This window comes from Necator americanus, chromosome V (genome assembly GCF_031761385.1).
Source record: "Necator americanus strain Aroian chromosome V, whole genome shotgun sequence".
Lineage (NCBI taxonomy): Eukaryota > Metazoa > Nematoda > Chromadorea > Rhabditida > Ancylostomatidae > Necator > Necator americanus.
In genome coordinates this window covers 2,161,876-2,174,693 of record NC_087375.1, presented here as the reverse complement: position 1 = coordinate 2,174,693, position 12,818 = coordinate 2,161,876, and the positions used below count along the sequence as shown (strand labels likewise).

General features: G+C 38.1%; 1 protein-coding gene across 1 annotated transcript; it reads left to right on the top strand.

Annotated features, from left to right (window-relative positions):
- Positions 1 to 1,007: 1,007 nt before the first annotated feature.
- RB195_012702 (uncharacterized protein) lies at positions 1,008 to 10,688 on the top strand (the record flags this gene model as incomplete). Its single annotated transcript, XM_064202201.1, has 29 exons — positions 1,008 to 1,100; positions 1,696 to 1,803; positions 1,889 to 2,046; positions 2,785 to 2,867; positions 2,933 to 3,039; positions 3,253 to 3,410; positions 3,468 to 3,557; positions 3,628 to 3,727; positions 3,814 to 3,945; positions 4,021 to 4,144; positions 4,230 to 4,412; positions 4,473 to 4,534; positions 4,895 to 5,034; positions 5,093 to 5,201; positions 5,249 to 5,366; positions 5,544 to 5,637; positions 6,418 to 6,499; positions 6,668 to 6,766; positions 7,095 to 7,188; positions 7,278 to 7,411; positions 7,980 to 8,078; positions 8,141 to 8,260; positions 8,828 to 8,926; positions 9,046 to 9,137; positions 9,325 to 9,454; positions 9,508 to 9,617; positions 9,697 to 9,781; positions 9,865 to 9,939; positions 10,581 to 10,688. The coding sequence occupies 29 exons, from the start codon at positions 1,008 to 1,010 to the stop codon at positions 10,686 to 10,688; spliced, it is 3,186 nt and encodes a 1,061-aa protein (XP_064058082.1).
- Positions 10,689 to 12,818: the final 2,130 nt, after the last annotated feature.

The window sequence follows — 12,818 nt, the reverse complement described above, 5'->3', positions numbered from 1 at the left end:
CTCTTACGAGCTGAAATATGAAACAAGATGATATCATAAAATACTTCTTACTGAATGGAAAATAATGCTATGTAATGTTATACAAATGAATAATAATAAATAATAAGTGAATAAATCTAAATAAATATGCACTTATCATATAAACGTAACCAACTAGCACATAGTGATCCGTTAATGCTACCTATTACCTGTAGTCATCCACTATTTTTGATCGTAGACAGAAAAAAATAGCGGAATCTCACTACGTATGTTTATGTTGTGTCATAATGTCGTTTGAATAGCGTAGCTTACTTAGGTTTAAATTGCTTATTATTATTATTTAAAGCGCAATTACGACAATATTCTAAGTACAAACGACTCTGTTATCTTACTTCCACAATTTCTTCTACATACACTGGTCAAACAATATTTTTTTTGATAAGACCAAGAGAATCAAACAAAATGTGTTATTTTCGAGGATAGAAAACGTTCAGAATCCTTTAGTATCCGAAAAAAAAAGACTCATAACGGTATTTCAGCGTGAAAAAAGAAGTCACATTACTGCATCCAAGAGGAATTGATGAGTCCACATAGTCGAGCTGGTTCTACTAGGAGGAGAATTTTCTATATGGATGTGAAGCAACCAAGTTATGTGAAACAAAGTACAAAACAAAGGAAAGAAAGAATTGTACAAGAGAAAATAAAAAGAACACTGGAGAACTGGGCGTTATCAACTGAGGTTACGGACCGTGGACCGCTGCACTTAATAAACGATTGGATATAAAACTGACATGCAACAAAACAACAAATTCTTATATACCAGTTCTTACCAGAAGAGATGTGATCCGCCAAGCTGAAGCGAATGTAATGAAATTCAGGGAAACCGTGAAAATGTTGCAGGATGTAGTACGCACACGAGAACTCGTCCACATGCACGTGCAAACTTCGCGCTCCAATGAAGCGAAGGGATTGTTGAGACTTTTTAAAAAAGCGACTTTGTGTCCGTAAATTTCTTCAAATTGGTTCGTATGGATGTGGAATCTCCAGCTTCACCCGGCATTGAATCGCCGGCAAGTCCAACTTCTGCTCCTATCCCGATCATTGCTGAAATTCCTGAAGCGGTACGCACTTTTGTTACATTTTATCCATTTTGTTCATTTTATTTTATTTTTATGATATTTTGTTTTTACTGTTGTTATATATTCGTTATAATTTTGTTCTAATTGATTTTTTAACGTTGTGTGCGTGTTTTACAAGCTAACGTTTCGGCGAATTGTTTTCTTCAGAGCCTGAAATTGAGGATTCAGTTCACAATTTAAGCGTTCAAATCTTTCTACAAATAAGATAGAGGGATAAATATTCGGATTTTTTATTTTTGTTTTTATTCTCTACTTCTTCTAAATCATTAATCATTAATTCTTCTTTCATTAGATAGACAACTAATTATTTTCTAATTTGAGTGAACATTTTAACTATTCTAATAAATATTCGATTTAATTCACAATCTCCTTTAGATTATGAATTGAATCGGCCATTTGAAACTCTGGAGAAGGCGTTTCGAGGAAACATTAGTCAATAAAATTAATTATTTAACAATTTCGTGTAGAGCTGATTAAAAACTAATAAGACATCTTACTATGCCGAGGTTCATTGAAAATCGAACATTTCGATTAATTTTGTTCTTATTTTCGTTAGCTAACATTGTAATTTTCTCAGCCAGAACAGATAGAAGAGGAACCGATCGCAGATGTCTTGCCTGAAGAGCACTCCACAAGCGGCAGCAAGGATCAGCGGAAGACTTACTCTAATGCAGAATGGTGCGAGGTAATAAGAGGTTGAATCCTTATGATACGGCTTGGAAATGAACTGCGTAGCCGCGCAGTGTACCTTCTTTGATCGTCCCATTCAGAAATATCGAAAGATCACTACAATTTATGAGGCTTTCATGAAACTAACAGCAATGGGCGATGTAACCTCTGTGTACCGTCGTGCTGTTTGGGTTTCATTGCCGGCTACTGAAATAGTTTCACCTGCATCAGAAGCATTCTGTTATATACCGGCTTCAAGGTGGGTTTTAGTTTTCAAGTTCTACTTTTTAAAAATATTTCTTTGCAGTTGTTCGTTTCTTTCCATTGTTTTCTTCCATTCCAACGTTTGCAACTTTCGGCGAAAACAGGTAGTGGTATTCAGGTAGAGTCGGGTGAAGTGTAGCTGGTGGGGTAGGGGGCACTCAACTGCTTTATTATTTCTAGAAGCTCTATCTTCCTTTTTTTCTCTCAGTAACCTTAGCCTACATGTGATAGATCCTCTAAGACGCCGAAGTCTTGTTTCGCTCTGTTCCTTAACAGTTTTTACCTCATTTTCTTACTGTCGACTCCGAGCGTTCCTGTTATGAAGAGCGACGGACCTCAAGATTGTCATCCAGCGGCACAATTGTGGCTCTGTTGATGGAGGATCATGATCTATCAATCATCTTTCTGTCCACTCTTGCGCTCAACCTAGTCGATCAATTGGTTCTGTCCCTTCGCCATTCTGAAACTGCTAGACTGCATTACCGCAGAATGACGTCTTCAGTCTCTTTAGCGGAATGTCAAAACTAAGTGCGCTTAGTGGGGTATTTGTAGCTAGCGTACAAAATTTTGGGGATCTACCCCACTTAATTCGAACACTTAATTCTTCTTCAAGGATTTCTTCAACAAATCATGATTACAAACCTTTTAAATGCTTAGAAACGTCTGGAATTCTTCTCTTCTTGACCTCAGAATTTTCTCAGAACCGAACAATGCTGTAGAATGTTTGTTTCAGGAATGCTGTTTTGGGTTTTATTGGACTACTCATTCATGAGAATACACATCAAAGTTTTTTGAGCAAGGAAAACCCTCAATGTGGTTCGTATATTTCCTCCAATTTATATCTTTGATTGATGAGTTTTCGCCAAACTGTTGTTTTATAGCCGTAGACTACAGCTCTGTAGAGAATGCTGCTATAACACTGATGAAGATGGTCGAAAATGCTGTGGCATCGTCCTTTCTTAAACAGTCTGCGATTGATGTCCTTTCAGTAAGTCTTAGTCTGCCGTTAAATTAGCGAAAGTTGTGCTGCGTGTAGTCCTCGAAACTAGCCACAAAAACTCCCAGATGGCCTTTCTTAATTTTGTTCTCCTCAAAAACTTTGTGGGCTTTCGAGTACTTTGAGCGGAACAATCTTCCTTTGCGGAATGTTCCATCTTTATTATTGTACTCTATACTATGTGATCGTTTGTAATTGTCTTAGTGGTGCTGCACTATATCGTCGGAGTTGTCTCAACATAATGCTGGTCGCTCAACCCTAATGAATCTGCCACGAGGAGCTGAATCTATCCTTGATATGTTTACAATGGTTGGATCTGTTGCTCAACTTATAAAGCTGATCGACACTACTATAAACGTCCTGTTAGTGTTTTTCATTAAGTTCTTCCTGCAATCATTCGCTTTCTCGGATATCTTCAGGCTTTCAAAGTGTCCAGATGAATGCATGACTGTACTGTTCGAAGCTTCACGCCATGGCAGTCATTTCAATTGGATTTGGCTCCACATTGCGTAATATTTATTTGTAATATTGCAATATTCGAGCTACTCTTCCAACATACATTCCCGTTCAAACGTTTAGAATCACTTTTCCTGGATCTATTGTGGATCATCTGTTCACTGTTGGTGCCGCTCAGTTTAAAGCCTATGTTGAAGATTTTAAAGTCAAAGAGAGAAACCAGGTTAGGAAGTTTAGATCTTGTAACGGACTCTTTTCCGAGCTATGGACATTTTCTTCAAAATTTCATTTTGTAACCATGAAATCCAGGTGTCCGCAGCTGTTCTAGCTAGTATACACGAGGACTACAATATGAAACTCAGTTCTTTATCCGATGTTTTCAATTTCCTTACACGGCGAAGTAACACGGAACTAGAAAAAGTTGTTTCTCGCATGATTAAGGTCTGTTTAGAACCGTATTGTTTTCGTTTGTTTCTTCTGTTATGTTGTATTATACGTTAGAGAGCATAATTACAGGATAGTCTTGATAAGCCTTCAAAGGAGGGAGTGTTTGAAAACCTGGACTTCGTGTTTTTCTTCAAACTGGTAACGTGTTCTGTGGAAACACTTCGTTGTCTCATTCGGCAAAACTCTGATGCAGGTATATCATAACGGTTATACTTCTGAAATCTTGAAATATAATCGTGAAATATTAGTGTTCTAACTAGTAGTGTTCTTAATTGTAGCTACGCCGTCGAACTTTTTCCGAGGAATTCGTCAACTGATGTCTGTTGATCAGCGTCTTGTGCTTTCTTCAATGCCTTACATGGAATTTACAAAACAAATGGTCCGTGCCTTAGATGTGCATTCACTGTCTGTCGTTTTCGCTAACGTTATGGAAATGGCTCTTGACCCACTGATTTTCAGTCGTAAGCTGCATTAGTTTCTTAACTCTCTTTTTATCCTAAATAAATTTCTTACATGTTCAGAGTTTGAACATCAAGATCCTGGAGTATGTCGTGCCATTCGGGAGAAGATAGTCATAGTAGTGGTGAGGCTGTTTTATCATTATCTGTCACTTTTTATATTGTTGGAGTTGCTGCTTTGAATGTAGTGTTTTGCAAAAAAAGACCAGTTGAAATTAATGCTCAGCGTTACGATACGTTTTAAAAGAACGAGAGATCCAAACATCGAAAATCTCATGTTTCCTTATTTATAAGAAAGAAAAAGGTTCAGCATTAGCAGAGCAACTTATATACGTTATGAATGTAAGAGAAGGTCAAATTGCTGACTGAGCCGCTTCCAACGCAGCTGACTAGGTGTCGAGACAGGACACATCGATGTCATCTTGCTGTACTGTATTATGGGCGACTCGGTTAAGGGTAAATTTATGTGAAACATTCCTTTACAGGGCGAGATAGTGAATCTCATAGTACGAACCGCTCATTCCAAGCAAAATCTCTCCATTGCCGAATATCCTCCAGCTGCTGAATTTGCTTCCGGAAAAAGGTTACAGTTCGTCATTGATGCTGCTATTTCAAGTCCACCCTGGTTAGTCGTTTTATTTCTGTATTCGAACTTCGAATAAAACAATTTTTTTTTCAATCAGGGCTGGGACTGTCATCCGCTATCTTCACGGTGTATCGATTATATATGGGGAAATGAAAGCCGCAGAAATCATTTGTCGTTTCATAACTGGATGCAATGAACCGCAATCGGTTAGTTTATCGACGTTGTTAATAATTTTCTATTCTCTTTTTTTCAGCTCTCCGCTCTATGCGCATTCCTTTCCACGATTGTGCCGTACTATCCAAATGTAATGCGCTGTGCTTACGAGTCTTTGACTAATGTTATGCGCGTGGTTGACAGAGAGAACGATACATGTGAGTCATTTCATTCAGACAATTGAAAAGTGAACAAGTTTGTCAGAAAAGTGAGGTAAGGGAGGTTCCCCCAAACCGACTTTTGTGGCCTACTTGATTACTTTTTAATTTAACCTTCATCTTTTGAACCTCAGCCATAGTATCTCAAATCTGCTCTGTTATTTTCTGTAAGTTCAGCAAGGTCCTCAATTCTTCGGGTTCTCAACAACATACGAGTCCTTCTTGAATGGGAACAAACAGCTGAAGACTCACTGCAGTTGAAATATTTCCGGTATGTTTGGCCCTTCTTTTTCACATATTAAAGCTGGAAAGAAAGTATGCCCTATGGAGAACGTTGGCATTGAGGACAACGCAGCCGATTCTGGATCGCTAGGCCAAATCCTGTAGTGTCCCCACAGCACTAGGCACTCCTATTGGAAAAGAAGTTACTGTTCTACTTTAGTCTTTATTGATGTCCAGACAACATACAGATTTTGTTAAATTGAAGGATGGTGTCAGGTGTAATCAATCCGGTTGGAATGTGCCAACGCGTTCACTTAAATTCAGAATCGTTTGAGGTTCATGAACGCGTGTCTAGCCTATACAATGAGTTTTCAAGGGATGCCCTGGGCCAAGGCATTCCCTAAAAAGGAAACCTCTGATTTAATGGAACAGGATTTTCCCGGCATTACGTGAACAGGACTACGAAAGATGAAAACAGTGCAAAAAAATGGTGCACAAATTAACTTCTTACACACTAAGATCTTAGAGGCGTCCTAGAAGCAAAACAAGCTACAGAACTAGTGGAGAAGGACTTCACTAAGACCACATAATCTTAATCATGCACTATTATACGAAAAATAATGGAAAATCATCAAGAAAAACAGGAGTCTGCGAATCTTTAATATATTGTAGAGGGAGTTTAGTGCAAGTCTTCACAGAGCATGGATTGCGTCGTCATGTTACAAAATGTTTTATGCCGACCGTACTTGTAACGACAAAAAAAGCATGCGGCTTTTCGGCTTTCATGTTGTGTTTTTTTTTAAGAATAAAGTATTTGATACGCTTTCAGTCTTTATCCCGATGCGACGCTTGGAGAACTTTATACTAGTCTTTTGTACGTTGTCCTGAATACTGCTGAAGAATCCATCGAAGTGAGTTCTAGCACTAAGTTGCCTTTCTTAGCAAATGTTTGATGTTCACTTCATAGAAATTTGGTTGGAAAAGTAATGCAGGCTGCGTTTCTACGTTTATTAACTTTCATTTTTTTTAAATGAAAAGTCCCTTGTTTCTGGTGGAAATTCATGTTGGCTAACCTTCAGACGGATGATATACAAACAGCGATGGATTTGGTGCTGGCTGTTTCTCGTTTGATCGAGGTCACATCTACTTCCATGGCGCAGTTTAAAGAGGGATCTCCTGTAAGATGTTTCTTATTTTCCACTTACAAAAATGAAACTGTCGCATGTCGTAAATTCTATGTTCTATAGGTGCTGCAAAATAAATTTTAAACATTCCAACAAGTAGTAATAACTTCAGGAATACGCAGCTATTCATACGTGAATAGTGCTGGGAACTTTTTACTATTTTAAGTCAAATTCGGCAGAATTGAAGTTTTTTTTTGTAGCATAAGACATCACCACCATCTGAAACTTAAAAGTCACCTTACCTCAAAATTTCTGTTTTGTGTTGACTGCTGAGTACCAGTGGTCGCTTTAATTCGTGAATTGTGATTTCTTTTTCTTGCAGAATCGCTCTGTGAAGATGCAAATCCGCTATGCCTATAAGCTTATGCTACAGCTAGCATCTTTGCAACGCGTAGCTTTATCGATGGTTTGTCGTGGTTAGTAGTACAACACCTTATTTTTTCTGTTATTTTGAATGTTCAAGAAATCAATGACATATTCTTCTACCTTGCTTTTTCATTTACAGAATGTGACATTGCGATTTCCGTCTTTGAAGAGTATCGAACAACCATTTTCCTTTTCGTATTCCGGCAATTGAGTTCTTTCCTACCAGGTTACAACCACCTATTCTTGCTGTCATTTCTCACGTGTTGTATCCAGGTAAGATTCTTTATCTAGGAGGAAAGTTCAAAAAATTCTCCTGCTTGTTCTCTTCTATTCGCTGCATGTACACTTACAAGTTGCCTTTGAGCAATTCTCCGAAGAATCATCCAAGAAAATTGAAAATAAAACCAATCAACGAAAATAGGCATTTATGAGACAATATGATGAAAGTGGAGATGAATATGGCCGTTTAAAATAGTTAACAGTGAGTAGTTCTTGAAATTTGGTCCAACTTATTAATGTATCTTATCATAGTTCATAATAACTTGGAACTAGTTTGGAAGACCATAGACCGTAGTCTCAAAAGAGCGATACCCCGTAAACGTACACCTCATGTGATGAGTTTTCGTCAGAACTTTTTGGAAATTCGCTCAATTCTTCAAAGTCGTTAATCCTTCTTACTTTGCTTTCACTCTAATCGCTCCTCGCGAATGGGTTACTATCTACGGCTAGGGCCCTAGTCCTTGGTCACAATTCACATCAGTTAACTCGTCATGTCTTTAAATACATTTTTATTGTGACTATACTAGTGATACTGATATGGCTATTGATTGGTTACTTTAAGGAAGCGAAAATGCTGTTTGGCGATTCAGAGGACCTCGTGGCTTGGAAATATGAGAGTGAAGAGCGCGCAGCTAAGCTGACAGAAATCGAGGAAGCTCAGGTTCGTTTGCAACCTATGTTCTAGGATTTTTTTCTTACATTCAAGCACTTCGCGCTTTTCAGGAAGAATCTTTTCTGCAAGCAATTAGATCTATTCCGCTTGGCAGGCGGCCCAACGAATTGGCCCATTCGGGGATTATTGGAAAAGGCGCACGACATCTGCAGAAACCCAAACCACCTGATGTATGCGTTGCTTTCTTCTAGTAATCACAGATCCTCTTAGATTAAAGCATATTAAAGCTCTAGCTCTCTAGTTTAGTAGTTAACATTTAAAAATAATGTGGTAGCATCTAAGACTAAAGTGGTTTAAAATCATTCAAATTGAACAACGGGTCGTTATTTGCACAAGAAACGTTTATAATCTGCGCCCTGTCAAAAGTATCTGTGTGCAAAATTTCGTCCAAATCAAATTTCAAATTAATCAATCAGTGGGATTTGTGTACGAATACGTATACGTTTATATGTACAGATTTAGGTACAGGTGCAAATTTGCATGTACATCACAGGGATACTTATTTTCGCAGTTCAACTTTAACTTGTTTAAGGCTACTTTTTAAAAATTTTTGCAAGAACAAAACTCTTTAGACTGTCGAAAGGAAGTGACACCTGTTCTGAGCCCACTAACTAGATTTCACATAATCTATTACAAAAATTCTTATTCATCTATTATCCATTATCATTATAGTATCCAGGTGTTCCTCAAATCAAATCCTGGCGGTTTTTATGATTTATTGATTGTCTCATATTCAGGAGAACGCACTTCATCGAGCTCATGTCTTTTTGGATGCAATGAGAACAACCTGTCTTTCGCATACCAGAGAATCAAACCTCGAAACATGCAAACTTGTGGTCAGCAAATAGTTCTCTTTATTTTTTTTTTTGAATACATTTCCTCTGTAAGAAAATCTTAAGGTCAGCTAGTTAGCTGATTTATTGCCACTCCTAAGGAAAGTCCTCGCAGAATTTAGGCAGAAGTAATGACGGAAGCTTTATGTCATGACGCGCTCGGTGGAGATTTTCTTTTTCAAGACTGGGACATCGAAAGGGATTTTGTTTCAAAGTGAGGACTCTCATTCTCGGTTTTTATAGAATACTTACTGTACTTTCTTAAAAAATATGGGTGGATGAGTACATACATACAGATGCATACAAGGTAGTTACGTTTATACTACTCAATTAAATTTAACTGCTTCGATTTTCCTGTAACTTTTGTCAACTTTTTTTTGCAGATGTGTATTTCATTTCAGATTCTTGGAAATCTCCAAGAGATTATATTCGAGCTGGATTAGCCAAGGGTTGATGGAAATAGTTGCAGAAAATCCTCCGTGCCTATGGTTTATGCTTCCCGTAGTCAAGGCTGAACTTGCCACCATTATGGTAACTAGTATATAGATGTTAACTGGTGAAATATCTTCTTGGATGTTTTATAGACAAAATTCGAAAACGTTGTGGATAAATCCAAGCCCCCAACGGAGGAAATGATCGATCGATTTGACAGATGGTTGTATATAGTAAGAAAGGGTGATATCCTTTCAGAAAGGTTTCTTTTATTATGATTCCACTATTTATCTGCCCAAGCGCTCACAAATCTACCAATACATTCGTATATAACGTTGTAGGTTTGATCTAACGCTGGAGATTCTTCCCCATGTTTCTTGTTATGAGGGCTTCTTGTTGCTGCTCGAAATTTGGAGGCATTTTCAGGTTCGGAAGAATAGCCGTTCTCTTTGTGTATTAAACAACAACATTGTCACCTCATTCAGGTATTTGGATAATTTTTTTTTCAGCGACGAGGCGCATCTTGCAACAGTGTGCTAGCAGTCCACAGTGCAGTCTTAAAAGGAGAGGATGCGAGGCTACATGTGAGTACTGCATTTTCGCAGCTGTTAACTCATTGTAATTTTTTTTTTTGCTTTACATTAAAATTCGAGAGAAGAAACGTCCTGTTTCACTTCTAATGGTTAAAGCTGAACATGTCCAAGACCTGTTTCAGATTTTCGAAGATTTTTCTCGTTTATTTGCTCAGATAACGGAGCCGTGGTATGAGACCAGTATAAATTTTAGTGGAACAAAATGAAAACCGGAACATAGATCTCAAGAATTCCGGAGATCCGCAACTGAATTTTGCTGTTCCGTTGTTCTGTTCCTTTCAAATATATTTTACTGCTTTTAAGCTCATACATAAATGTTTAGTTCAGAAGTCCTCCAAAGCAAAAGGTCAGGGTGAAAGCAATCGACTTGGATGTTATTAATTGCACCATATTGTAAAATATCAAAAACATGTCGAATACACAATGAGTTTTCTGGAGTTAGTGTAGCTGTAGTATCCGCTAGACTCCAAATGAAGGAGCACCAAACCTTTTGAAAGAAGAAAAGGCTTGACTCTTGCTTCTTATTTTAATTGTTGTTTGTGATAATTTTTTCATCGTACAACTATGGTTTTTTTTTGCATCTTTTACTAGAATACTACGCCTGATGAATGAACGGAAAAGAATTGATTCAGATCACGATGGATTCGAACACAGAAATCTACCGGTTGGTGCTACAGAGGAACATTGCTGATCTTGGACATTTGTTCCCGTTGTTATATGCTTCGGAAACGGTATCATAATCACGCATTTGTTATTGTTTGTTGATGAATTGTATATTTTCGTTGTTTCTGAGATCTCTATTCTTTTCTGTATAAATTGCAGTCTTTAGAAATAAATCTTATTCTAAGAATTAATAATTTCCAGTCCGGAAAACAGTTCGAAAAGAACAATACAACTTGCTCATACGTACCGAAGTCTAGTCTATTGTAGGAGAATGAAAATGCCAGAAACTTTATTGCGTTACACAGAAAAGCGTTCCATGTGCTTTATATCACTATTTGGCCAGTGTGGGAAAAATTAATAACTCTCAAATCACCACTCCCTGATCTATTGTCTACGTAGTTACTGTCAATTGATTTAGTTGTTGGTCTAGTGGACCAGATATGCATTTTGAAACGTACAATAAAAACTTCGAAACAGTATTATAGGAGCAAGCAAAAAGAATTACAAACAAAAAGGGGAAAAATCAGTTGGAAGGGGTAGATCTTATGCCAAAAATGTTAAAATATGTATAGAAATTATGAGGTTTTGAAGAGCTTTTACACACATCATTCAGAAACAGTGAAATGTACAATTCGGTGCGTGTTAGTGCATTGTGCATTGAACTTTGAACGATTTGAGCAGTGTCACCATACTGATAAAGATTAACATCTTATTTCATATCATAGAAACAGAAGGGCAGTGTTTGAGCAGCTATTTATATGTAATTGTTTTATTTCTATTATTGAAAACAAAAAAGAAAAGTACAAGAGGTATGAGGTAGTAGGAGACAGGCGACAGGCGTAAACTTAGGGGTATACGGTTGCAATTCCGTAATCGTTGAAGTTGCTACAACTACGAGAGGTTTTTCAACGTCTCCAACTCTTTTTTTCTTCCTTTTTTCCTACCTGATACGATGTGTTTGTTTATGGATGTCCCATTATTTATTCAGCATTCTGTTCTGTACCAGTTCCATTCATTCTGGCACTGTTGCCTTAATTTGATCTTTTTGGATCTGTCTCCCTTTTTTCGATCGCATTCTTTAGTGTTGTCTAATCTAATTACCTCGTACCTTAGGAGAAGAGTTAAGCAGATTTCGTTACAAACATACCTTGTCGCAATTATGCTAATGTAAGGTGTGTATATCCATGTAGAGACTTGCATTTTACGGAATTTCCTTGGATAAGTGTCTGATTATTTCTAACCTAATAGTTTCTTTGCAAAGTGCAAATATCCGTACACGTTTATGCCAATTTCTGGCGTAATATTTTGGTTCACGCTCGCACAAAAAAGTAGAGAAATTGGGTCCCTACAAACTTTGCAAAAACTAAGATCTTAGAGACATCCACGAAGTAAAATAAACGATAAAACTAGTGGAAAAGGAGAAGAGAACGTGATTCTATCCCTGCAATGTTATAAAAAAAGAATGAAAAACTGTAAAAAAAAGTAAGGAGAAATGAACTCCACCACGAAAGGTAACTATAAGAGGCAAAAATAGAAGAGGTCCAGGTTTTCTGCATACTGTAGAGAGAGAGCTCTGTGCATGCCTTCACCGACAACGCGTCGCATCACCCCCGTGCAACTCGTTTTACGCCGACCATACAAGACATTAGTGGGCGAGGGCGTATCAGAATCTGCAAGAGGTTCGGTTGTGGTTGTGGTTGGTTGGTAGTTCAAAACCTCTATAGGGCCACCCACGCCTCCCTTCCTTGCGAAGTTGATAGACTGGGGTAGTCGGATCAGAACGATCTGCAACTCTTCGCAGCTGTGTAAGCGGCTGTGCTCGAAGCGGCGTGATGAAGCGTGGTGATTCCGATCGAGGTGGGGTTCTTGCTAGCACCACTCACCGCTGCATTGCCGTCCGAGTGCAGCTAGCGATGCTCCCGACTCGATCTCAACCGCGCCGCTTTGAGCGCAGCTGCCTACGGAACATTATTCAACTTCAGGTCGTTTTACCCTCATTACTCCAGAATTATTTGGAAGTTTGGATAAATACACTGAATTGATACATCGGCTCCTCCCATCCAAGTCACTTCATTGGTTACATTTACTTTCATAAACATTAGACAACATGAAGTCCAGCTGATTGGCGCATCTCAAAGCGATTACTCAAAGTTAGGCACTTTATCCTCTGTATCCCTCACAACTTCAGATCTCGCGCACCACTTCCG